This window comes from Saimiri boliviensis, chromosome 5, assembly GCF_048565385.1.
Source record: "Saimiri boliviensis isolate mSaiBol1 chromosome 5, mSaiBol1.pri, whole genome shotgun sequence".
Classification (NCBI taxonomy): Eukaryota; Metazoa; Chordata; class Mammalia; order Primates; family Cebidae; genus Saimiri; species Saimiri boliviensis.
This window is the reverse complement of record NC_133453.1, coordinates 61,184,600-61,211,607: the sequence shown is the minus strand read 5'-3', so window position 1 is coordinate 61,211,607 and position 27,008 is coordinate 61,184,600. Positions and strand designations below refer to the sequence as shown.

Below are 27,008 nucleotides of genomic sequence, written 5' to 3'. Positions count from 1 at the left end.
GCAGAAGAATGAATTCTCAATCAACATTATTCCTATAGTAAAACTGGCTTAAAAATAATTTACTTTTCGGAAGGGCCAGTTCATTACTGGAACCAATACTAACCTCTTAAAGTCACCCTGGCACTGCAGATGCTGCTGCCCACCTCATTGGTCACCCGACACTGGTATTCACCAGCATCTGTAGCTACAAACTTGAGGATCTGCAGGCTAACCAAGTGATCCTGAATGAAGGTCTTATACTTTCTACCGCTTCGCAGGACTGTGTTGTCTTTGAACCAAGTGATCTCAAAGGGAGGACTGCCTGCCACCTCAGCCAGCAACATGACATCATACTCCTTTAAGACTTCAATTGACTTAAATTCCTTGGTAAAGTAAGGTGACTCTACAGTAAAAAAGGAATGATTTGCATTAAGGGAGGAGGGGTCTGTGCCATGGGCCATAACTTTGGCAATTTAACAGGCAAAGTGAACACAAACCTTTGACTATGATAATACTACTGCAGTGGTCACTGCCAGCCTCATTTTGGGCCTCACACATATATTCACCACTGTCTTCGATGGCAACATCTGTCAGTCTTAGAACTGCAGTAGACTCCACAAAAGACATTCTGTGTTTGCTGCTCTCCTTAATTTCTCTATCATTTGCAAACCACGTTATTTTAATTGGCGGGGTACCAGTTACTTTGCAGGCTAGCTGGGTGGCATCTCCCTTCTTTAACAACTGTGATGGCTCTAACTTTTCAATAAATGTGGCAGGTTCTGTGGACAGAAGGGAGTCATTAAGAAATATGAGAAAGAGGGAAGAATTTATAACAAGGGTAGCATAAAGATATCAAGAAAACAATGCAAACCTTTTACAAACAAGTTTGCACTGCATTCCACTCCTCCGGCGACATTGCTGACTTTACACGTGTATGTGCCTGAATCAGAGGTTTTTACTGCATAGAGTTCCAGAGAACTCTCTAAAGCTTCTTTGGTAATATAGCAGCTTCCACCGGAAACCAGCTCTTTGTTGCCCTTAAACCATCTGATTGTGAGAGGAGTAGATCCCTGGAAAGTGCTCTTCAGGCAGACTGCTGAGCCGGGCAGAACATCCTTTGATCCAGGTTTAGTTACAAAGCTGGGTGGTTCTGAACAAGGGGTATAAGAAAGAATTTGAAAGAATTGAGAGGTCTGATCTAAGGGAAGATAACTTAATTTGAACATAATCTTTACTAAGGAGGATAAAACGCAAAGTCTCTAGCCAACCTTGCACAATCAGGGCTCCACTGCTGTCTTTGCTTCCCACGGAATTTGTGGCCCGACAAGTGAAATTCCCTGCGTCATTCATGTCTACCCTGATGATCTCCAAAGAGGCTGTGCCTTCCACAAATGCTATTCTGTATCTGTCAGAAGAAGTGATTTCTTTGCCATCCTTAAACCAGGACACCCTCATGGGGAGAGAGCCTGCAATTTTGCAGTCCAGTCTGCAGGTACCACTAACAACACTATCCACGTTGCGCAAGGGCTTGGTAAAAAATGGAGCAATATCTCGATCTGTTTGTGGCACAAGAAGGGAGAAAAGGTCAATATAGAAAAGTTCTCAGTGATTGATTCTATGCCATTTGTTGGGTTTCAAATATGTAGCATCATTTTCTAAAAATACTAACCTAATACAGTGAATGTTGTCTCACAGGAGCTGCTGCCCACTTCGTTGGAAATCTCAAATGTGTATTGACCACTATCGTGCAGCTCAGCTGAATAAAATTTGAGTTGGGCAACATTGTTTTTAAAACTTATTCGGTACTTTTTACTGGCGACCAAGGGTCTCCCATCTTTGTACCATTTGGGCTTCAGCTCTGGGGTGCCTGCCACTGTGTACTCCAGTGTGGCTGGGTCTCCTGCTGTCACCTGGATCAGCTCTGCTCGCTCAATGATTTTGGCAGGTTCTACAATGGTATGAAATAGTTAGGATCCTAATAAATGCATATTAGGGTTTCACTTTAAATCTAAATAGCAATTCGAGGTTTAAGTGTTCCTACACAAACCTTTAACTATTAATTCCCCAACAGATGTTTGGCTTCCAGCTTCATTTTCAGCCAGGCACGTGTATTTGCCTCCGAAACTAATCTGAACATCAGGGATTATCAAGACTGCAACACCATTGGAAAAGCTCATTTTGATTTTTCTGTCTTCTCTAATGACCTCTTGTCCTTTCATCCATGTGACAGAAATGGGCTCTGACCCTCTCACAGCAGCTTGTAGGGTAACAGTTTGTCCTGCCAGTGCAATAAAATCATCTACTTTCTTTACAAAGGTTGGAGGTTCTAGTTAAGAAAAGAGAGCATATAAAACATATCAATTCCCAAGTGCTTTCAACATCATCCATCTATATTTAAGAGTTATATCAAGATTATATTTATCTTGTTGTACCAATACTACTATTTCATAGTGTTAAATAGAAGAAGAAATAAAAGTTAAGAATATAATTTCATCAAAGAGACAGAGGCATAGAAGATAAATATGTATCAGCTGACAAAATGGCTTATTATGTAATTCCCTTTTGTTATCAGATCATAGATATTTACACTGGTCTCAGGAAAAACACCAGGTGAAAGTTACTGACTTTGTTCCAAAGGTCCCAGGTCAAACCAAGACAAAACAAACGTGAAGGATAGGATAAGAGAAGAAAGTACCAATTTTTCTTCCATGGGGTAAGAAAGCTATTTTGACAATTTATTAAAGAGACATGAGGTTTTCAAGCACTAACCTTTGAGTAAGTGTGTTGCCCGACAGCCACACTTGCCGACTTCATTAGCAACAACACATTCATATTCACCAACATCTGCACTATTAAACGAAAAGATCTCCAGACACACAAGAGACTTCTGAGTAAACAATCTGTATTTTTTACTACTTCGAATTTGCTTCTTATCTTTGAACCAGCTAATTTCAAATGGTCCAGTGCCAGAGACTTCACACTGAAGTAGAGCATTTGTTCCTCTCACTATGTCTGCAGGCTCAAGAGTTTTGATGAAAGAAGGAGGTTCTACAAAAGCACGAACGCATTGTGTAAATAAAGGGTAATAGGCAAGTAAAAGGAAAATATTTTCTCAGAAAAATACTGAATGGAAACTCAGTAAACAAACCTTTGATAACTATTTCAGTACTGCAGCTATCACTGCCAACGTCATTCACTGCTTCACATGAGTAACTTCCGCTGTCTTCAACTTTTACATTCGTAATATCAAGTATAGCCTCAGAATTGACAAAAGATATTCGGACTGTGTTACTTTCACTGAGTTCTTTGTTATTTTTAAACCAAGTAACCTGGATCACAGGTGAGCCCTTCAGCTTGCAATGAAGGCGTGCTGATTCACCTGGGAGCATCAAGTAAGAGGGATCCACCTTCTTCAAGAAGGATGGTGGCTCTACATGAAGTTTACAAAAGAGAAAAAGGGGAAGATATCTGAAACATAAACTCGACAAAAGAAAAGTAGACATACACAACAAAGAGACCCAACACACATAAAATATCTCCACAAAAATTCTGAAAAAGCTGTGGTGCATTTAACAGATTCCTATCATTTGAAGACACTTTTCCGGTCTCTTGGCTTAAAATAGAACAACAATAAACAAACTACCTACACGAAGAGCAATTTTATAAAATAACATGGTTAAGGATTGCCCAGACACTTGGAGGTTTTTCTTAGAAGAAATTTTAAGCAAGCTTTGTTAAGAGCAGACAATTTAAAAGAACAAAAGTAAGTAACATTTGAGGAGGATTAAAAAAATAAAATCAAACAATGCCAGGAATTTCCCAAACCATAATATTTGCTGAATGACATGATTTTAATAACAAAGCTTACTGTATTGTTTGACAACAGTTTTTGTACTGAGGATTCCTTGCAGAGAAGGAACTGGAAAATACATTCACACGTTTCTTACCTCTGACTGTGACTGTGGTTGAACAGGAGCTGCTTCCAGCCTCATTTGAAGCTGTACAGACATAGGTTCCTGAATCTTTCAGTTTGGCCAAAGGAATCTCAAGTGTTGCTATTTTATCTTCAAAATAGATCTTATAATCTTTCCCTGGGGGAAGTTTTTGACCATCCTTGTTCCACGTAACTGTGACTTTTCTGTCTTCATCTACTTGGCACTCAAGGTGGACCTTCTTATTGATAGCGGACTGCACAGGCTCTAATTCTTTAATGAAATGTGGCTTGTCAATGATGATCAACTCTGCTTGGCAGATGTCTGCTCCAAACTTGTTAGAAGCCTTACAAGAATAAACTCCTCTATCTTGAATGGTAAGGTTTGAGAGTTCTAAAATGTGTTTGTTTTCTACGTCGGAAATCTTGCGGTTAGGTGAAGGTGAGAGTGCAGCACCATCTTTCTGCCAAATGGTTTCTATCACAGGAGTCCCTGTCACTGTGCAGAGGAACTTGGCTGCCTTACCCACAAAAGTCGTAAGGGACTTAGGCCTGGTGAGAAAGGTTGGTGGATATGCCTCTGCAAAAGAAATTTTTTCCAGCATTACATTTAGTCCCCACCAAAGCACTTGCTGTAATTATATATTCCAAGACAGAGAAAAGATGAGTTAAGTCTTTAGATAAACATGAGCCATAACTTAAAGTAGAGTAATGTGTTAGTAAGAACAAAAGATTGTCAAAGGAAAGGGATGAGAGTGTTCTTTATAAAGGAGCAAGATAATCACTTTACTTGTCTCTATCAAAGAAAAGTGTTTCTTTATTAAGTAACGTTGCTAAAGATTTGTCCATTTTAGTGGCTAATTATTTGATAAGCTATTCAACTGATACTTTGATTCTGCAAATTAGGAGACTATGTCAGGAAGATAAAATGTATTTGACTCTTCTGAAGAGTAAGAATATCAAATGATGAGAAGATTGAAGTAGTTTTGTAATGTCTTTCTAACCTTAATGTCAACTGCCTGGAAATTCTTATATGGAGTAACTATGAATGCATCCTCTAGGCCAACTCAAACTTGAAAAAATATTTAATAGCAGCAACCTCCCCTTTCCATTCTGCATCTTGAAGCAAGAGTTTCAGAAGCTCTCTTTTTAATTTTTTAAAGTCATCCTTCTTTTCCTTTCCTCTTATTATCTGAAGCTTCCATATTAGTCCCATTCCTAAATTGATCTAATTTGAGTAAAGAAGCTTCCAAAAGTGTCAGTATGAATAATGTCCTGTGCTTGGTTGCATGGAGACTTTTTGACCAGAGTGAAACACACTGGTTGGGTCAATCATGGGTCTGGGTTTTTCTTAGGGTTATGTAAAAGGATTGTAGAGGAGAAGAAGCTATAGGGAACCTCATCTTTTTCAAGTCTAAGAAATGTGCTATATTTGCCTTTCCCCTTGATATTCTCATTGACAAAGAAGACCAAGGGACAACCTCCCTCAACAGTGCATGTACAGCTTGACTGCACCTCTATCCCTGTCCTCAAACCATAGTTCATACTCACACTTTCTTTTGGAAAGAGGGAAAGAAAGAAAAGGAAGGAGAAAGAAGGAGAAAGAGAAAGAAGGAAAGAAACGAAGGAAGGAAGGGGAAGGAAGGGAGGGAGGGAGAGAAAGAAAGAAAAAGAGAAAGAAGAAAGGGGGAGGGAGAGAGGGAGGGAGGGAGGAAGGAAGGATAAAAAGCAAGCTAGTAATATTTTGGTTAATGAAGAAATTCAACTATTTGATGAATGTTAACTATTAGCTATTGAAAGTCACCCTATGTATCCATTAGAAAATTGGGAATAGTATATTTGTGTCATTGTCTTCTTTTTAAATTAGTAAAAATGCCTAGTTTTAAGTCCTATACTAGCTCCCTGCCTTACATTAGTATTTAATTTTAGACTTAGACACGGGATTTTTAAGTTTATAATTCTGTTCTTAATTGGTTATTTGATTAAAAATTTTTAAATACATTGAGACATTATTTCTTTTTAGTAGCACCAAACTTTCCTGATATGTTTTATATGAAGGGCCAAGCCAAGCTCATTTGATTACTTAACATTGTCCTCAAATAATGAATTATTTTTTCTTTGGTCAGGAGTAGAACTATGGCTGTAAATAATGATTTCTTGTCCCATATAGGCTCTGCGGTACCTAGCTACCATGTTACCATCTTGGTTATTGATCTCTCTAGTTGGTAGGACAAGCATTTCCTATACATGTACAAAAAGCAAAAAAGGTAACAATATGAAATGAGGTGACAACATCTGTGTCAATGTATGGCATTTACCTGTCACAGTTAGTGTGGCTGTACAGCTGACACTACCATACTCATTGGAAGCTTTGCATGTATACTCGCCGCAGTCAACCACCTGGGTTCTCAGGATTTCAAGGGTGGAGAGATACTTTGCAGATCGAATAGAACACTTGTCACTCTCATAAATTTCTCGGCCAGCTTTAAACCACTGGAACCGGACATTGGGAGCAGTTTGGATCTCACAGGTGAATTTGGCTAGGTGGCCCAGTGCTACTTCCAGGGGTTCAATTCTCCTCTTGATCACTGGGGCAGCTGCAAAGGGAAGTAGAGTCCATTAACATGCTTCCTTATCAGGCATACCACATTTTTCTTTTTCTTCTAACTTTTGTTGCTGTTAATGGAGTAAAACAGTTGAAATTGGTGAGATGGATTACAGCAGTTTAAGACAAGTGACTGGAAAATGAGAAAGATCATTGAAGGCAAAAGAAGTCAATAGCTTTTTTCTTTTCTTTCTTTTTTTTTTTTTTGAAAGAAAAACACATTCAATCATTGCTTTGCAGTGAATTGTGAAAAATATTAAAATGTGAGGCTACTGGATTACATGCATAACTGAAAATAATGTGAAAAAATATGATATACTAAATAAAGTGATGAAGTGAAACAACAGCAAAAAAGAAATAGAAACAAGAAACAGACAACTAATCATGGTTATTTTTAATTTTCACAGTGTGAGAACTGTGGTTTCAGAGTGGCTAGGTGTTCACTGATAGCTTTTTATTACATATTATGAAAGTATCTTCATATGAAAATAAACTAAAAAGCTTATCTATTGATGTCATGAAACATATGAAAATATGTTTTACTTTTAAAATAAGTAGTATCATGGATATGATAGCATAGCACCCAACAGGGTGGTAAGGAGAAAGGTGAGTTCATAACCATGATTGTGTCTGTGATTTCATACTCACTCCAAATAAATTACATTCTGGAAGTGGCAGATAAGTGAAAATTTAAGTGATGCAACCTAAATCCAGTGAATGTTAGCACTTGCTCTATTTAATCCTTAAAATCCAACCTCTTTTTACTACAGTAATTTTTGCTGACGTTGCTGTTTTTCCGCTGTCATTCAAGGCCTCACAGACATACTCCCCTTGATGGTCTTCGGTATTTATTTTGTCGATGACTAGCGTATACGTATTTTGATCTTGTGAACACTTGAACTTTTCATCTGAAGGCACCAATTTATTCTCAAAATACCAATTCACGTCTTTAGCATTTGTTATGGATGTTGTGAGGTGTACAATGTCACCTTCCTCAGAAACGGTATCCACTAAGGGTGTAAGTATCACGGGGCCATCCTCTTTGATTAAGCCACCCTCAGCTTCCTGTATCTTTACTCTACCAACTTCCTCAGTAGCACTTTCAGAGGAGGACTCTTCTTTTTCCTCTGATGGTTTCAGACTCTCATCATGTTTTTCATCAGGGACAACAGCTGAAGCAACCCCGTCAGTGATGGTTGTGGCATCCAAATATTTAATCTGACTTTGCACATTAAAATAACTGACCTCTTCAGTTGAGATAAGATATTTAGATTCAACTTCTGGTTCAGTAATGGGTTCAACCTTCTGTGAACCTGAAAAAGAATCCATTTCTTCCTGCAAACTTGTTTTGACTCCTTGCTGAATTCTAGGACTCTCAGATGTTAGGATGTTTATTTCCTCAAATATAATAGCGCACAAAGCATCCTTAAGTTCCATTTTCAGGTTAGCCGTTTGAGGATCAATATCTTCAATAATGATGGTTACTTCTTCTGTTAGAGACTTTGCCGAGGTAACAAGGTACATGCACATGATGTGTCTGGGCTCTTGGGTGATGTTTACAGCCTTGACCTCTACCTTTTCAATGTTTCTTAGCCACTCAGAGAAAAGACTTGGTTGCTCACTGGCCATGGCTGCTTGCAAAGCCCTGCGGATTTGAATTTTCAGGTTTAATCGCTGCTCTTCCATAATACCAGAAAGCAAGCTTTCCTTAGAAAGAATTTCCCTTTCCTGTACCTCCTGCACTTCCTTTATTGCCACGGGCTCTCTTTTACACTCAATGATTTGGTCTGGGGGCACCGCCACGTTGTCAGAATGCTCTTCTTTGAGCAGTACCTGGTTTTCTTCTAGTGCTACTGGAAGTCTTAAGGACTTGCCTTCCTCAATTCTGACCGCGGAATCTTGCCCTGCATTTTCCAGTGGGTTTGCACTTTCCATCAGAATTTCACCTCCTTCTGTGCATGAGTGTTCTGAAGGGAGCAGGGGCTCATAGTTTACCTGAGAGATCATGACATCAGGACTCTGGAGACTCTCCACATGTCCCTCAGCTAAGTTCAGACTCAAGATGAGAGTACTTTGTGCCTCTTGCTTTTGAAGAGTCACTCTTTGCTCTTTGTTGGCATCAGCTACCATCTTTTCTTTTGGTAAAAGTACTTCCTCAACCACAGAGGTTAGATAAGAATGCACTGGAGGTTCTGTTGAAGACTGTGGGTAATTCCCTTCAGGTTCAGCTAATAAAGTTTTCAGACGCTGGACTGTTAATGAATTAGTTTGTTCTATGGACATGGCACTTGGGAAGATTTTCTCAGTATCTGACAGAACCACCTGTGACTCAGGCTCTTCAAGCATTAGAATTCCTTCTTTGGAGAAGCTTTTCTGGGACTGTACAATCTGCAGCTGGAGGTTGGGAGATGGCTCCTGGAGAGGCTGAGAGTGAACACTGCCATTGATGAAAAGAAATTCCCTGGTGCTTTCAGGAGTGGGCTTGTCTTGCTCCAAAATGGATTGCAATTCCTGAGCTCCCAAAGGAAGCTGACTGTTCAATTCACTGGCTTTAGCAATATGCTCATAAGATAGTAGCTGGTTTTCTTCTGTAATTAAAGCAGGTTTCAAAATGCTGTCTTTTACAAACCTTGCAATTTCCTGCTCTGAGTCAAGTGCCTCAACTGCAGGACACTTTAAGGCTGTCTGTGGAAAATCCTCAGGAGCCTCCACTGTGGACTGTGCTTTGCAGGGGGTATCAGTCACGTCTCTGTCTTCCAGAAACACAAGCAGCTCTGCTGTACAGGTGGACTCACCCCACATGTTCTCTGCTTTGCAGACGTAGAGGCCACTGTCTTCTCTCTGAGGGTCATTAACAATGAAAGTCCCAGAGCCATCAGGGTTATGAATGATAGTGTAATAAACACTAGTGCAAAGCTGCTTGTTTTCTTTGAACCATGCAACAGTAGGGGTAGGCTCTCCAACCACTGTGTACTCAAAGATGGCAGGAAGCCCTTGAGCACAGCAAACTGCTTTTAACTCCTTAAGGAAGTGAGGAGGACAAGGACCTCCAAGCTTTTCCAGAGATTTTGCCACTGCTGATTCTGTCTCTGTGTCTTTGTGACCCTCTCCTTTGGAATTCACTTTTAGATAGGCGCTACATATTGTTTTTCCATAGTCATTACTGGCCATACATGTATATTCTCCCTCATCCTCAGATTTGGTGAACAGAATGATCAGGTTATAATCATCACCATCAAAAACAAATTTGTAGTCAGCAGAAGGGGTTAACAGCACTCCCTTAAAGAACCACTGAATTTTAGGTTTGGGGATGCCAATGACAGTTACAGACAGTGTAGCCACATCCCCTATGCTTATATCAGCATTTGACACTTCTTTGATGAAAACTGGGACAGTGCCTTCCTTTTTGGAATCAAATTTAGTTGAGCAAACTGGATGTTCAGACAAAAGTTCAAGTGTTTCATTTATATTAGATAATTGAAGTTCAGAGCTATGAAGTCCTTCTTCCTCAGCAGACAGAAAAGAACTAGAAAACTCTGTATGGGGAAAAATGATTATTATTTTACTACAAAATTTTATTTAACATAAAAGTAGAAATCAAAGAATTAGACACCAGTTGATGGCCTTCTTCTGGTTTATTCCTGGAATGATTAGATTATTCTAAGATTAAGTTATCAAAAAGCACATTTCTAAATTTTTCTTAGCTTAACATATAAAATTATAGATACGTTACAAATGCAATTTTTGATCCACTTCACCTGTATTAGAGATCATTAAGTTTTAAAAATGTTCTCATGAGTTTTTCTTGAGATACAATTCCAATTCTAAAGTTTGAAAAATTGCTAATTAAATAGTTATAATAATCCAGAATTATTTAAATCAACTTCTAAATGGATCCAAAATTGCTATTTATATTTAGGGTTTTCTTGAGTTTGAGAATAATCTTATTTGTTAAAGACTGATTGTTTCCAGAATAAAACACGAGTGTCCTAATTACTGCTCTAAAGTCATTATTAAAAATAAGAGGATGGCCGGGCGCGGTGGCTCAAGCCTGTAATCCCAGCACTTTGGGAGGCCGAGGCAGGTGGATCACGAGGTCGAAAGATCGAGACCATCCTGGTCAACATGGTGAAACCCCGTCTCTACTAAAAATACAAAAAACTAGCTGGGCGTGGTGGTACATGCCTGTAATCCCAGCTACTTAGGAGGCTGAGGCAGGAGAATTGCCTGAGCCCAGGAGGCGGAGGTTGCGGTGAGCCGAGATCGCGCCATTGCACTCCAGCCTGGGTAACAAGAGCGAAACTCCGTCTCAAAAAAAAAAAAAAAAAAAAAAAAAAAAAAAAAAAAAAAGAGGTTGCAGGAAATATTTAATTTGGATTTGTAAGAGAACAACTGTTTTCAGTTTCTATAAATGCAGGTCTTCTTTCACCTGTGTAAATCACCATATTACTAGAACAAAGCCTTTACAATAAGGCATTAATCAAGAAAATAAAAGAATCAAAAGTAAAAGAAAATGACTCCAATATTAAAAGTTCCTTGTATTTTATTTTGTAAGAAAATCTGTACAGAACCACTGAGAAAGAAACAAAGCAGTGCATAACAGAGACTAAACAGTACCCCAGATGACAGGATGAAAGACATGTGATTTTAAATAAGGCATTCAATTTTTTATTAAACCTGTTAGGTATATAGAACAGGCCTGTTATTAGTAGTCTTATTGCCTTAGCAAAAGGTAATTTTATGATTTTGTTAAATGACTTCACTTGCATCACATGAAATAGACTTACACCTTAATTCCTTCCTGTTATAGTGTGTAAGCATTAAAAGACAGAACTTAAATGTCTGTTGGCTGTAAAAATACTAGAGAAACTCATCTATAGCATGTAGAAAACATATTCAGTTATTTATTATTTTAAGTAAACCATAAAACCATTGAGTAATTTTACACATTAATGGTGATCACTTAACTTTGCATTTAATCTACAATATATAATTATATTTCCCTTCACTTGAACTTACAAAATATCTGTACAGCGAATGAATGTGAGTACAGTTAAAATATTCTTACTCAATAGTAAGTTGAAATATTTTCAAATGTTTTCCCCTACTTCAAGCCATGGTATTATTAGCCATAAAAAGAAAAGTAAATGAAATTTAAATGGGCTGAAACTTGAATGGTGTAGTTAAAAAAAAAAAGGACATATAGTGGTAGCAGCTATTAATTGTCTAAACTCAACTATGTGCAATACAATAAATTTTTATCTGGAATCAAAGAAATAAATATTTCATGGTTTTATGTTATGTGCCAAAATAAAAAAAATTCCATTTCATTATCTATGGCAATTAAAGTAAGCCAAGGCTTACTTTTCGTTATTCAGTCACTGTTATTCTGCATATACTCAAGTTCATCGCACTTGAAACTAACAGAATTACAGAATTCTAATGAGAAAAATCAAACAAAGCCCCCTTTCTTATATCAATAAGTCTTTTCAGCTCTTCCTTAAATCCAGTAGGACATTAAAACATTTTTCTATTTCTCTCTCTCTTTCTTTAATAAACAAGATTTGAACTGTTGCTGTGCTGTATGTTTGAGTAAAGTATGCCTATTATGTTTGCTTCAGTCTGAATTTCTAATTAATTTTAACATCCATTATGTGACTAAGAGCAGACTAAATTCTTAAGTTGCTAAACTATAGAATTAGTTTTATTTTGGGAATTTGTGATGTGATATATTACACTGTGTCTAAATTATTATCATAGCTATTGTGCGCTCACTGGTTGGAACAGGAATGTTTGTTCTGCAGGTGTGTATCTATGCTGATGAGTTATGGTGGCTCAAATAGATACATCAAAATTATTTTTGTGATGGAGGCAGGGGAAGCCTAACTGCTCTGCCTATTTTCTGTACATTACCTCTACTGCTTCTTTAATTTGGATAGCCGTTAGAGAATTCCCCTGTTGGGAACAAAGATTGACCGATAAAAGACACAAAATAAATATAATTGGATATATTAATTCTTCTGAAAATTAAATTTAAGTGTTTATATTTAAAATTAAAATTATTGTTTTAAATATGATCATGGTACTTAAATATTGTTCAATGCAGGTGGAAAATATAGCCATTAAGTAACAGTAAGTAACTTAAGAGGTGGAGGGAGGTAAAATTTATCTTTCATTGTAATATCCTTTCTCTCGTCCTTTGTTACAAGATTAAAATTTATTTTAAATTGTATTAAGAATAATTACCAATAGGATATACAGACTTATATTGTTTAATGAACGCCTCTCAGGTCTTTTGGGCCTACTCCTCATTTTCAGAATTTTTTAATATTTGTCAAGTCTTGTATGAGAAGACATAGGTCCACATTGGTATATAGGTAAGATGTTAGGGAGTATGTTACTTTACTGCTGTTTTAACTTTAAAAGATAAAATTGAAGAGTCACTTAGAAACAAACATAATAAAAATTGCTTATTATCTTATATTAAAGGTGAAATTCAATGAAACTGACAGGAAAGCTTCTCTTGTTATTTGTATATAATCTGAAATACAAATTATCATATTGTCTCAGTTCTAAAAATATCCCACCTTCTTTTAATTTTAAAGACTCTGAAATCAGAATACAGTTTTAAAATCTATGTGTAAACACAATATGGTAGTTTCCCTTTTTCCCCAGGCCAATACTAAATTATTGCTGTATTTTACACTTGATGTCATCTCAAAAATTGAGAAAATAAGGTATCTCCAAAAGTGGAAAGATCCTTATTTGCTTATTTTGCAAATGTCTAGGTGAGCCCTGCCCACAAAGAGTACAATTGGTTCCTTAAAGCCAGTGAGAATTTAAAACTTATGAAGGGGAATATGAATAATGAAAATATTTTTAAAAGAGGTGAAGTTAATATATTAAGATTGAAATGTCAAACAGATTATAGAATTAGTTACCAATTGAGAGAAGTTGGTTTTTGTTGTTTGTTTTGCCTATTCTAAGTTGAAGTAAATAAACATAGGTTTGATGCAAAAGGGTTACAATTCCAAAAATAACTTAGAATGGGAGCAGAGAGGAGAATTACCCTTACCAATCTGTCTGCATGGTCATCTGACACGGTCTTCGATTTTACATTCTACTTTTGCATATATAGTATATCTGCTAAAAGAGAGTGCATTCTGCTGAAATGCTTTGTGGAGAAGGAATGAAGGTAAATAGAAGTACAAACAATTAGGTAGCCAAGGAGAGATTTAATTGTGTTTAATGTTACACAGCATGATTGACACAAGAGATGATTTTAAAGTTCAGATAACAAAATATTTACATGTATTACAAAGATGGCATTTCTACATAGAGATTATTTCTCCAGGGGTCTCCAAGGTAATGCATTCAAGTATGGTGACCTATTTGGAAGTTTATTAGAGCCATATAATTTGGAAAATATGAAAGCACTCAGATTAATTCTAATAATTACTGAGGCATTAAAACATTTACATTTTAAGTTAAGGTGAGTGCTGCAAAGGTCTCAGCCATTCCTGATTTGTTTGTAGCTACACACCTGTACTCTCCTTCATCATTCTTTACTAAGCTTCTTATAAACAGGTTGTGGAATCCTGTGCCACTTTCCTCAACACTGAATCTTCTTCCTTGGACCAATTTCCCATCTTTGTACCAGTAAACTGTGGGTCTTGGAGAGCCACGAACTAAACACTGAAAATACGCTGCAGTGCCTATGGGTGCATAACAGTCAGAAATACCTTTGATAAACCTGGGAGGCCCTTCCACCACCTGAAATTCAAAAAAACTGTCTGCGTAGTTGCTCTTTAAGATCAGTTCTTCTGTAAAACTGCTTAAAGTCACTTTGCTTTTCTTTGCTATCATAGCAAATATTTTGGAATCTCCCATGGTGAGGAACCCCCGACAGATAGCCTCTCCTACACAATTCACAGCTCTGCACCTATATGTTGCACTATCAGAAAGACAGACATTTCGAATTTTGAGAGTGTGACTTCCCTTCTCTTCACTAATCACATATTTAATATTATCTGGCTCAATACACATATATTCCTTATACCACTTAACTTCAGGAGTAGGGATGCCTATGACTGAACATTTGAATACAGCATCCGAATTTTCTGGAATTTTAAAATCGCAAATAGGCAGTATAAAGCGAGGAGGCATTTCAAACACTTCTAAGTCAATTTTTAGTTCTTTGTCTTCTCCCTCCCTTGAATCCATATTTGGCTCTACAAAATTTAGTGGAAGAACATCTAGACTCACAATCATGCTTTTATGGTCAGGAGTAAATTCGGGAACTGTCACTATTTTCACCTGCTTCTCAAATTCTTTAACGTCTTTTTCACTTAATTCAACTTCCAGCACAATTTCTTGAGGAGAAGGTGTTCTTGATGATGCGGTGTTTTCCAAATCAAACTCCATGATATGCTGATGTGTTACTGGAGGTGGGAGTGCCACCACTCTATTTTCTTGGGGCATTATGTCTACATTTGCAAAGCTCTTTGCTTCCCCTATGATGTTTACAGCATGGCACATGTACTCTCCCCCGTCTCCTTTTTGAATGTTAGAAATTTCCAGTGAACACACATTACCCACCCTTTCCATTTTGATTCTTTCATCTGGCTCTAGTAAAGATTTATTTCGATACCATTTCACACCAGGAACTGGAAGACCTTCAACTTCAACGATGAAACCTAGTGTTGTGTTTTCATATACCTTCCTTTTGGTCATAGGTTCAATAAAAGATGGAGGCATTTCATTGTCTTTTGGCTCAATGGCTTCATTGGGTGTGCCAAATGAATCAGAACGCCGTATTTCATAAGCTGAACCTCTCTCTTCGGTAGGTGTATGGAAATGTTCATTTGGTGTACTGTCTTCCCTTTCTATTTTTGATGGGTATGTTTTAAAAGTACCAGTGGGGTTTGGTCCTCCAGTAGGAATAGAGTATCTCTGTAGTGCCTCCCCTGGAGGTGTGGAATATCTCTCTAGAATCTCTCCTGGGGGTGTAGAATATCTCTCTAAAGTCTCTCCTGGGGGTGTAGAATATCTCTCTAAAGTCTCTCCTAGGGGTGTGGAATATCTCTCCAGAGACTCTCCTGAAGGTGTGGAATATCTCTCTAGTGCCTCCCCTGGGGGTGTGGAGTATCTTTCTCCTATTTCACCTTCAGAAGGTGTTGAATATCTTTCAGCAACTTCCCCTAAAGGTGTGGAATATCTTTCAAGCATCTCATCTCCTGAATGTATTGAAGATTGTTTATTTATATCTGAAGGATTAAAAGATAAGTCAGGGGACTTTGGACATTCAACAGATGATGGTGGGGTGTAAAACTGATCTAACTCAGAGATTTCTTCACTGGTTGTACTTCCCACACCAATGGAAATGTCAGACTCAGGAGAAAATGGACGACCTAATAATTCCTGTTTCTGGGTGTAGTATTCATACACAGTGTTGAAAGTTACTTCTTCCACTTCCATTGAAGTAATCGATTCACTCGGGACAAGCTTTTCCTGGTCTCTTGTGTCTTTAATTTCAGGAACCTCATGCTTTCCAGCAGTGAGTAAATATTGTGTAAGGGAGGTCTCAGATTCTGCTATCTCAGTGGTATGTACCTCATCCAATTTAGGAATATTTTGAGAAAGACAAGTTTCTATCATTTCTCCTTCTATAGTGGAGAAAGAAGTTTCCTTTTGAACTTGAACTTCTTCATAACATCTTTTTTCTCCAGAGGCATCAATGTTTGTATTTATTTGTTCACCTGGATTCTGTTCTTCAGTCATCAAGAACGGGAAGCACTGACTCAGGGAGAGCTGTCTCTGGAGTGCATCAGCTTCCTGAACATCACCTCTGTGGTCTTCCAAAGTGGCATCTGTATATTCCTGTGTCCCACCATCCTGCTTTGGAAATGATGCCAACTCTGGTTCTAAAGTGCATTCTTCTTTCATTTCACCAACCTCTAAAGGCTTTTCTTCACTTGCTGCTTTTTTCAAATGGGAGATGAAACTTCCGTCTCCATTTTCTAGAGAACAATATTTCTCAGAAAGATCAGTTTCTTCTGAGGTTAGAAGTAGGGCACATGATTCACTACAGATTTCCTCAGAAAAGGATTTAAGAGAAAGGTCAGTTTTTAAAATGTCTAAGTTTTGTTCCTGTACATGTTGGACTTCTTTCTCTAAAGAAAAGGAATTTTCATCAATACTATTTTTCTCCACCGTAGTTCTATTTGAAAGCTCCAGACTGGAAGAAATTTCTTGACTGGTAAATACATTATTTTGCACATGTTTTTTAGAGATACTATGTGCATCAGGTTGTACTGTTTCAGGGCTGGGAACTTTTTCTTTATAAAGTGTTTCCTGCTGTTCCCTAGTTTCTTGCCCTTGGAACTCCATGGTGGGTTCTCCTGTATGAGAATACATTTGTTTTAGATCAAACACAATGTTTTCAGTATCAGCTGTTTCAGAAGCAGGATGTTGGATTTTAAAATAAGCTTCTTCTGGTTGACCACTATCTAATTCTTGGAATTTCACATCTAAATGTTCTATTTGAGAGTGAAACTGCTTTAAGTCAAATGTAATAGGTGATTCATGTTCAGCTCTTTTAGAAATTGCAGTTTTATCTATAAGACTTATTTTTTCCTGTTGTTCCTTCTCTTGTACTTCAAATTCCTTATGAGTTGGAGAGGAAAGTAGCTTTAAATTCATTGCAATGTTAGATGAATCTGGTTCAGTATTTGGAGACAGTTTCTCTGCCTGATGCATATTTGCATTTAGATTACTTGATCTTGATTCGCTTTGCTTTAATGAAAAAGCTTTGTCATCAACCTTCCTTTGAGGAAGATTAACAAATGATGTTCTGGTAGGTCTTTTTTCTAGAACTCCTTTTTCTACATGTAATTTTTCAAATTCGATAATTCTGTGCTTCACCTTTTTCCGTGGGTAGTGTATCTCTTCACCAAGGGATTCTTCATATACAATGGCAGATGAATCTTTTGTATAACTGTCAGAAATTCTCTCGGAGTGGACATTTGGTAAACAGCCACTTCGGGCACATTCTTGTACATTTTCTTGTTCTGATCTACCAAGTTTTTCAAAATTGTTTCTTACATCTTTCTTAATAGTGACATCACTGAAATAATCAACAAATGGATAAACGGTACCCTCTGCTTGGTGCAGCTTTGATTTTTCACTTCCATGTCTCTCTTTCCCTTCATCCTGGCATTGTATGAATTCAGCCCTGATGGGCTTGTTGATTCTTATGGATCTTGAAGCACCATGCACAAATCTGGGTAGTTTTTCTCTAGAAGGTATGCAACACACCTGGTCTTTCTTATCTATCAGCTCAGTGGTCTCAAGGCTTTGAAAATAGTCCTTTACTGAATATTCTTTTACATTCATCCAGGGAGTAAAGGGACCAGCTGGATAATCATACAAATGTGCCCTCACAGATTCTCCCTGGACTTGTGCTTGCTGATCTCTGGAATATTTTCCATAAATTTCACCAATGTTTTTGAATTGATCATTTCCCCTATAAGTAACAGACTCCACTGTTAGATCTGAAACACTTTCAACTGTTCCTGAATTGTTTTCAGCAACACATTTATATTTTCCAGAATCTTGAGAATTAACATCCTTAATATATAATCTGTGGCTACAATTAACTTCTTCAAACTGAAACTTCTGGTTCTGCTTTAAAAGGACTCCATTTTGAAACCATGTTACAACTGGCTGGGGCTCACCAGATATTAAACATTCAAGAATTATGGAATCCCCTTCTCTACACCTGGCACGCTCTGGCATTTCTTGTAACATTTTTGGTGGCTCATTAGTAATATCAGACAAAAATACAAATTTGTGTTTTGGTGACTGAGTAACTTGATGTTGAGGCAATGCTTCAGGTTCTAGCTCCTCAGTTTGAAACATTTCCTTAGACTCTTTATCCTGTTCTGGGATAGGAGTAGCTGCTGTTACCTGAATTTCTACAGGAAAGGAAAGCAATTCTGTGTCTCCAGAGGGAGGAGCTGGTGGGTTAGTTTTTAACGTATGAAGATTTGTTTCGCCCTCTTGACTCATAGATGGATGGGAGCCTTTTGCTCGGTCAAACACCAGTGCTAGCTCTTCTTCCTCATCAAAGTAGTCGTGGAACGCTGGGACTTTATGTGCTTTGACATCATGCTTTTGTTTTGCTTTCACTTTAAGCATAGCAGTTGATTTTACTGTTCCATATTGGTTAAACAGCACACAAGTAATAGAACCTTCGTTCTGATGATGAACAGAAGAAAAAGTTAATATTGAATAGTTTTCCAAAGAATGAATGATAAAGTTTTGATTACGTGGGATTGGTATGTCATTGCTATACCATGTGACTATAGGTTGAGGATATCCTTGAAAATGACACACAAAATTACAACTGTCACCTTCATAAACTTCTTGAGATTCAATTTCTTGAAGAAATGAAGGTGGGCAACGTTGTGGGCGTTTTCGAAATGAATTTTCAAAAAACCTCATATTTTCTTCCTTCTGTTCTGTTTTGAATTCATCAACTTTTGTAGAAGCAGAGAGTTGTACTTCTTTTAAATCATCCTTTCTTATTATTTCACTAGCTATTTCTTCACTTTCATCAATATTTACAAGTGTACAAAAAGGTTCAGTGGTATCTGGTGTAATAGCTTGAGACACCTTTCCAGGAGTCTCATATACTTTCTCCTTCTCATATACATTAGTGATATATGTGGATGACTCTCCAATTGTAGCATTGGCTGTAATTTCTTCCAGCTGTCCTCTTGCTTGGGTATTTTCATTTACTCGAATTTCACCATATAAATGGTCCTTTGGTAGACTTTCTTTTACCAATGTCTCTTGGCTCATTCTTATTTCATTTTGGCAAATTTCCTCATCAACAATAGTTTGAAAGCTTGAGGGAAGTCCCTCAGACTCTATATTTTGATCCATTTGATTAGAAAGGGCATGTGGATTTTGCACAATACCCTCAGCTGAATTATCTATCATATAACTTTCAGCTAGATCAGACATAGATCTTGCTTTTGTGTCTTCTCTAGGGAACAGAATATATTTATCACTAGCCTCACTTCTCCAAGTTTTTGAGCTTATTTCAGAAGACGTATCTAAAAGAGATAATCTCCTTTTTTCCATTAACATTTTTCTAGCCTCCCTTAAACGTTGCAACTTCATTTTGGTCTCCTTGTCCAGGAAACTTTCACCTACGTTAAGCCATCCTCTTATGTCAGATTTACTTTTTAAATATTCTTCATCATACATGTAATCCGTTTTCTTGGCAGAACTCATTGTCTTAAAATGTATAGTTCTCATCATTCCCTTTTGTTCTACATCTTGTTTTTTATTAAAAGGAGAGCCAGTAAACCTCAGGTCAACCTTTATCCTATCTTCTCCCCTTTCAGCTAAAGCCTCCATGTTTTCCTGTGTCTGTTCTGCTCTTTTCAGAAATTCTAAATATTTCTCATCTTGCCCTTTTTGGATAACAAGCAATGAGGCAGTTGATTCAGCAAACCCTTCACTATTAATTGCTAGTAACCTATAGCTTCCAGAATCTCTGTCTTGGACCCTTTTAATCTCTAAGCTGGAAGAGTGATGATGTAAATCACTCTCAGTTTTTATAACCCGACGAAGACCTATTGGGATGGGCCGATTGTTATGAAACCAAGTCATTTCTGGAGTTGGACAGGCAATTAATCTACATGTAAAAACAACTGGTTCACCCTCTAAAACATATTTAAACATAAGTTTTTGGGTAAAGGAAGGCTTAAAATATTCAGGCCAGGAGCTTGTAGATGATATTCTACTTGCATATCTTTTAGCAGCCATGGAGCTGTGGTCTATGTCTTCAGAATCTGAAAAGGCGTCACGTGTATCCCTCTCTGAATGTTCAGATTCCTCCTCGGAGAATAATTCTGGAAAAAAACATAAAACCTTTTACTATTTTCCATAGAATTTGAAAAAGTTGAAAGTAAATAAAATTGCAAAATAGGAAATGAAATAAATTGCATGCTACAGATCTCACAAATCCATAAAAAAATTCACTCACCATATTTGTTCGAATAAACGCAACACCATGCTCTGTTTAAAAGATTCTGACACGAAAATCGTTCGTTGTCTGGTCTTTTCTTCAAACTGTTGAAATTTCTTCTTGAACAAGCAAAAATGCATTTCAAAATAACATGTTCCTGTGCAAACTTGTTTTGAGAGCAGGAAAACTTTCTTTTGATAGCTAAGTGGAAAATCTTACCTGACTTGCAGAGAGTGGAATAAACGCCCTTTCTGAGTCTTTTGATTGTAGATTAAATTATTATGTTTTTGAGAATTAACTATTTAATGAGTATATACAAGAACTATAACCATAAGTAATTAGCTAAAATAAAATGAGAAGGCGTTTATTCGAACTAATACAGCCATAAAGTCACAATGTTATGCAAAGAAAAGCAGGCAATACGGATCACATAAGGCAGCTATCTGCAAGCCAGTGTAAGACACATATCAATGTTAAAATGATATATGTGCATGAAGTGTAAACCGGATGGGAATGTAATGCTTTCACACAACCTCAATAAAGTAGCATTTCAACCATAATTCATCCATGACATTGCATTCTGAGAATGACAGCTACATTATTGTCTATTGTTCAATTTAATTCACCACGATTTGAAAACAAACTTCTGCTTCATGATTTCATGCATTAGGATGACAACTTTTCCTAATACACACTTCTGAAAATGACTGCAAACCTAAAGCTGAACATGGCTGATAAATTTTAAATACCAAATTTCAAATTACCTTACAATAAATTACTGTGCAATGCATGTAACCATCAACATACTAAACCAAGCATGCGACAAAGTAATATATACTCTAAGAGATATATTTGTGAATCTATGTCATTTTTTTCTCAATAATACTAAGAGAAAGAAGGCAACTCAAGGATCCTATTAATCCTTTAGAATTTCTACTTAAATTTCACATCCATTATAACAATACCTTTCATTTCCATCTCCATCTCCTGTTCAATCCTCTCATGCAAAATTGATTCAGGGGCTAAAATAGAAAAACATATGAAGAGATTTTAGTGATTAATTGCATATGCTTTCTGTACCAATTCATGACTTATATGATTAAAATTTTCTTTTACTATAATAACAGAAAAATGCATTCCCCAAATTTACCAAAAAGTCCATGCCAAACAAACTAATGAGCTGATAAAACACATGACAATGTTGACAGGAAGATTTAAAACATTTTTATTTTAGGTTCTTCATGAAATTTCCACTTTTAATTCTATAATTCCCCATGCCTTTACATGCATTCAGAAAGCAATCTACAAACCAAAGGAATATTATTTTCTAAAAAATGTCCTATTGACTAAACACTTTATAAGAGATGAAATCACATTTAGAAAGAACATGCATTTTCTAAATTGTTACTTTAGTAGAGGGCTATTCTCAGTTTTTCCTGCTGGTAAATACTCCTTTGATTGGAACCACCTTTCAAACATTAAACTACACAAAGTCCAGTTACATATTAAGGAACAAAATAAAGATTTCCCAACTCGAAACTGTTTTTATTACACACGGAATAGGCACAGCTTTTAGACACAGTCATCTCTGGGGCAGCTTCTTGGGAAAGGCTGGACTTGTCTCACTCTCCATCTCCAGTCCATGTGGTATCCTGTCAGTAGACTTGATTGCCTTGTTCTCAGTTTCTTATGTTTTTTTTAGCATGAAGTTAAGGACAAACTTGATGTTTTCTTTGACGATTCTCTTGTTACTTCACGGGTTGTTTTAATTTGTGACTCTTTGAGTGTTTTAATACTTTTAGTGTCTGAACCCAGAGTAACTTTTGTAAGTGCTCTGGCTTGTGATTCTTTTGCTAGGTAAGAATAAAGTTAGGGAAAGGCATAAATTAGCTGTGTTTGTAAGAATAAAACACATGCTGAATGTAGAGAAGATGGAATGTCATTAGGATGAGAAGGAAAGGCAGCGTATTAGTCATCAAACTAATATACAATGTTTCTATGTTTATTATGCACATAAGAATTGTATTCAGACAGACTTCCAGGGGTTCGACATTCCTGCTTAATCTCGGTGGATAACTCTGTAGCCTATATGAGTGTATTAGGCCAAAATTTAAAAGAAACATATAAAGACTGGCCTTATGTCAAATAATTAGACAACGTGCCTCATCTTTCACTCTTGAAGCATCTAAAATGTCTTATCTTTCAACTTTCTTCGGTACAAGTAAAGCAGTTGGATATTCAAAAAAATTCTTTGGCTTCAAGAACACTTTAATATTATCAATTGGAACTGAATGAACTGGAGATCCTGGGGCAAAAGAGCTCAACTCAAATCCATTCTGGGAACATGACAATCAAACACTGTACGAAAGCACTAGACTCTTTTGAAAGTGAGTTAAGGGATCTACATTTCACCCACCTTCACAACACAGCCAACTCCCAATTACATTACTGAAAATATTGTTACGGCTTCACCTCCAGGACTTGTAGACAACACCTCCAAATAAATAATCACTCTGTGTGATTACTATGCTAGCCAGCAGCTCCAGTGAAATTGAGGGTCAACTCTCTGGCTGGTGAAATTTTCTCTCTAATGTATATAACTAAACCTCAGTTCTTGAGATATTGCCTTTGTAGGCTATGGTGACAGAATGAGAGATAGCTATAGAACAAAATCTCATTAAGAAAGAATGAGGCCTCTTTTTGGTGAGTGGGTGTTGCAGACACATTATGTGAATCAATGAACCATATTCTTCTCTGTACTGGGTAGGAAGAAAGGCAACCACTTCAAAATTCTGTGCAGAGATAGCTGTGCACCTACGTGGCACTGCACTGCCCTCTTTTCATCCCTAACACCACTACAGCCAGGATTAGGGAGGAACTTGAGGCCAGAGCTTTCTACAGACCCCTGGAGATGCCTGAACTTCTTCCTTCCATGAGACTCAGTGAAGTTGTTGTGCCTACAGGCACAAAACACAGGCTTCTAGAACCTGAAAAATAATTTTCTAATTTCCTTAATATCCAAGAGGAAAGTCCATGGATAAGAGGAAGAAGTTATCACACTTGCCCAGACAAGTTTATTCCTGCTCTTTCAGACACAATGGGGAATCAAGCTCACTAACGACAAAAATTATGATCTTGCCATGAGAAAATTCTACAATTCTAGGAGGATTAAAGCCTGTAAAAGAAGCATCATTTATGGAAAAATATCTGGGACATCCAATTTTGGTCAAGAGAGAGCCTTGTTATTTTTAGTGCCAAATTTTCTTTCTTTCTTTCTTTTTTTTTTTTTTTTTTTGGAGACTGAGTCTAGCTCTGTTGCCCAGGCTGGAGTGCAGTGATGCTATCTCGGCTCAGTGCAACCTCTGCCTCCTGGGTTCAAGCAATTCTTCTGCCTCAGCCTCCTGAGTAGCTGGGATTACAGGCATGCACAAACACGCCTGGCTAATGTTTGTATTTTTAGTAGAGATGGGGTTCCACCATATTAGCCAGGCTGGTCTTGAACTCCTGACCTCAAGGCTGTCTCAATTTCCCAAAGTGCTGGGATTACAGGCGTGAGCTACTGTGCTCAGCCCCAGTTTTCTATTTTCATGGGCTCTTTGTAAACAACTAGAACCTCCCGATGTGAAAGTAAAGAGGAGATAAGAATTACTGAACCTCTTACTATTAAAACAATTAAACAGAAATTTACCACAGTGTCTGGCACAATAATAAATACCCAATAAGTATTTCTCAGACTGCAATATTTTAACTTTGCTACACTTTCTTGGTGGCACATTGGTAAATATTAGAAAATGCAGCACATAGAAAATAAACCTTTGCTTCCTAAACCTTCTGAATCCAGACAGGTAAGTTAAATTTTCAGGATAGTCTTGACCAATAATTTGGCTGACCTTCAGAAGTCATTTATGAATAAAGTGCTAGTTTAGAGATATTCTAATTAATATATTCATTCCAATTTGCATGGCAGAAAAGCTGCATAAAGCGATGAGGATGAAATGAAGCAAGTCATAGCTAAAAATCAATTAACCACCTTCTACACTTAGCACTGCTGACGTTGTCCTCTCTCCACAGTCATTGTGAACAATGCAGCTGTACAGTCCTTGGTCTACCAGCTGAACATTATATATGGTAAGAAACTGAATATTTCCATTTTGTGATTGCTTCAGTCTCTCGGATTCCTCTATCTTTGCACCTTCATGAGTCCAGGTTACATCAATGAAAGAATCATCTTTTAAAACACAGAGGAATTGAGCCATGTCACCGCACTTTACAGTGACATCCTGAAGATGCAGGAGAATCTTGGGTGCCTCACCCATGGACTCTTCAGCACACTCATCAGTGCTTTCTGCAGTTTGTGAAAGGGACGCAGTATGGCGCATCTGTACATCTTGAATGGACGCAGCTGTGTGGGTGGAACTTTGAGATACACTTTCGAAAACCTGCACTTCATAATCATATGATGATCCTTGAAATGACTTAATTTCCTTTTGAGATATTTTGCTCTCCTCCTTTGTGAAAGAGGAATCTGCCACTGCCTGGGACTTGGTGGACTCTCTTACATCTTTCCCAGAACTTTGCCTATCTAGGACTTGCACTGTATAATCAAGTGACAAGAAAAAGAAAAGAATATTAAGATCTAAGTTTTGTCACTTGCCCACGTTAGTAATACAAAATGGAATGAAAGATGAAGATGAAAGACATAATTGTCACTTGGAAGCAGCATGCCAGATGCAGTATGCTGTAGGATGCCAAGATCACACAAAAGAAAATTCATTCACAGTGATCCAGTGATGAGTGGTTGATGAAGGCTCATGAGGATGCTCTACAATATCTGGTTCCTTCTTTCTGTTGTCATTTGAGTTATTCAAAGTGACCCAGTCTCTCTCTCTATCTCTCTTTCTCTGGCTGACTATATTTGGGACAGCATTTGCTCTCCCTCCACCATATGCTTTATAAGTAATAATCAGCAAATAGATCATTTAATGACTCAATAATACAATGTTGCTTAGAATGGTAAAGAAGCCAAGCAAAGATAGTGCCTAATAAAATAATTACTGGTTTTCCAGTGCACAGACAACATACTTCAATGAAATTCAAAGTATGTAGGTTAATCCATAATGACCTGGGGAGAGTTGCTGTATGTTATTTTATTAGTAAGTTATGGACTAACCACAGTATGCAATTAAAAAACATCAGAGACTCTCATTAGTAGCAGTGGGACTGAGAAGTATATAGCAAATCAAAGTTGTCGAAGTGAGATGGGCTTTACCTTTTGGAGTCACTGTGAGTGTAGCTGCACAAGTGGCTTCCCCAGCACTATTGGCTGCTTTGCAAGAGTACTGCCCAGCATGCTCTGAGTAAGCATCAACTATGAGCATTAAAGCCATGCCTGTGGACTCCTCAAAATGGAAAACTACATCTTTTGATGGTAGAATTAGCTGCTGGTTATGAAACCATTGGATTTCTGGCTTGGGAATGCCAGAAACCCTCGCATGAAATCTGACTGTCTCCCCGCTGTGCACCCTGAGGCTTGACAGAGGCTGGATGAAGATGGGCTTTTGGCCAAGGGACTCCTTCTTAAATGAAACTGATAAAGAGACATGCCATTGGGAGTTTGATGTATTTTCTTCAAATTTGCTAAATCCTGAAAAGAAGCATACCAATTTTTAATGTCTTACCTTGCATTGAAACCAGAACTCATTTGGAGTTGTCTACAGATTTGTCACAAATTTCAATAATGGGCTAGAATTCAGTCCAATCCTAACGCCTTGTCATTGTATGTCACTATTGATTCGAAGTCACACAAGTTCACCTCCATTTCCGAGAGAAGCAAGCTGAGACACGAATGGGCTAAGGAGCTTCACTACATTGTTCATGAAAGCAATAGTGGATACCCAGCAGAATTCTTTTCTTTCTTCTTCTGGTTGTAAAGTCAGCTTTTCTATTTTATAAACCACTTTAAATTCATTATTTAAAAAAACATCTAGTTACAGTTAATGTGTAAAATTAAGAAAAAAAAAGTTTCCCTGAATTCTTATGTATTTGTATGTACTTAGTACCACATAGACTATATTTGCTGAGGAAAAATAGTCCCACTATATAAAAATGCCATCCTTGTTTGAATCAAAGTGCCCCGTTACTGAGGAAGTGTTCTGATCACAGTTTAAGAGCCCTAATTAACATAAATGTTAAACCTTAGGACTGGACTCCTCAACACTAGGACATCTTGAAAGGATGGTGAATATAACTCACTGGCGTACAGACCTGAAACTGTCTAGCTTTTGTGAAATCAAAATTGTGTCAGCATGATGAGAGGATTATAATACTCTTAGATGTTTTTGAAATGTAATTTTTATCTTAGCCAAATGAGAAAACAAATCTACCTATTTCTTCAGCATATTTCACCCCCTTCTGATTCATGCTGATCAGGAAGCATGACAGCAGCAATACAT

The 27,008-nt window shown here is 37.3% G+C and overlaps 2 protein-coding genes across 2 annotated transcripts in view; both read right to left on the bottom strand.

Annotated features, from left to right (window-relative positions):
* The window catches only part of LOC101030681 (titin), a 271,305-nt gene that overhangs the window by 195,977 nt on the left and 48,320 nt on the right, over positions 1-27,008 (bottom strand). Inside the window, 12 exon segments of the mRNA XM_074399411.1 lie at positions 104-382; positions 477-758; positions 851-1,129; positions 1,248-1,535; positions 1,649-1,927; positions 2,027-2,305; positions 2,749-3,027; positions 3,128-3,409; positions 3,927-4,490; positions 6,229-6,507; positions 7,271-10,051; positions 21,522-21,578. Coding sequence (XP_074255512.1) covers positions 104-382; positions 477-758; positions 851-1,129; positions 1,248-1,535; positions 1,649-1,927; positions 2,027-2,305; positions 2,749-3,027; positions 3,128-3,409; positions 3,927-4,490; positions 6,229-6,507; positions 7,271-10,051; positions 21,522-21,578 — 5,928 coding nt within the window.
* Positions 13,731-21,515, bottom strand: LOC104650071 (uncharacterized). The gene is made up of 2 exons (XM_010330812.3): positions 20,575-21,515; positions 13,731-20,440 (listed from the first exon to the last, which is right to left on the bottom strand). Exon 2 carries the CDS (start codon positions 20,352-20,354, stop codon positions 13,998-14,000), a length of 6,357 nt encoding a protein of 2,118 aa, XP_010329114.3. The 5' UTR covers positions 20,355-20,440; positions 20,575-21,515; the 3' UTR covers positions 13,731-13,997.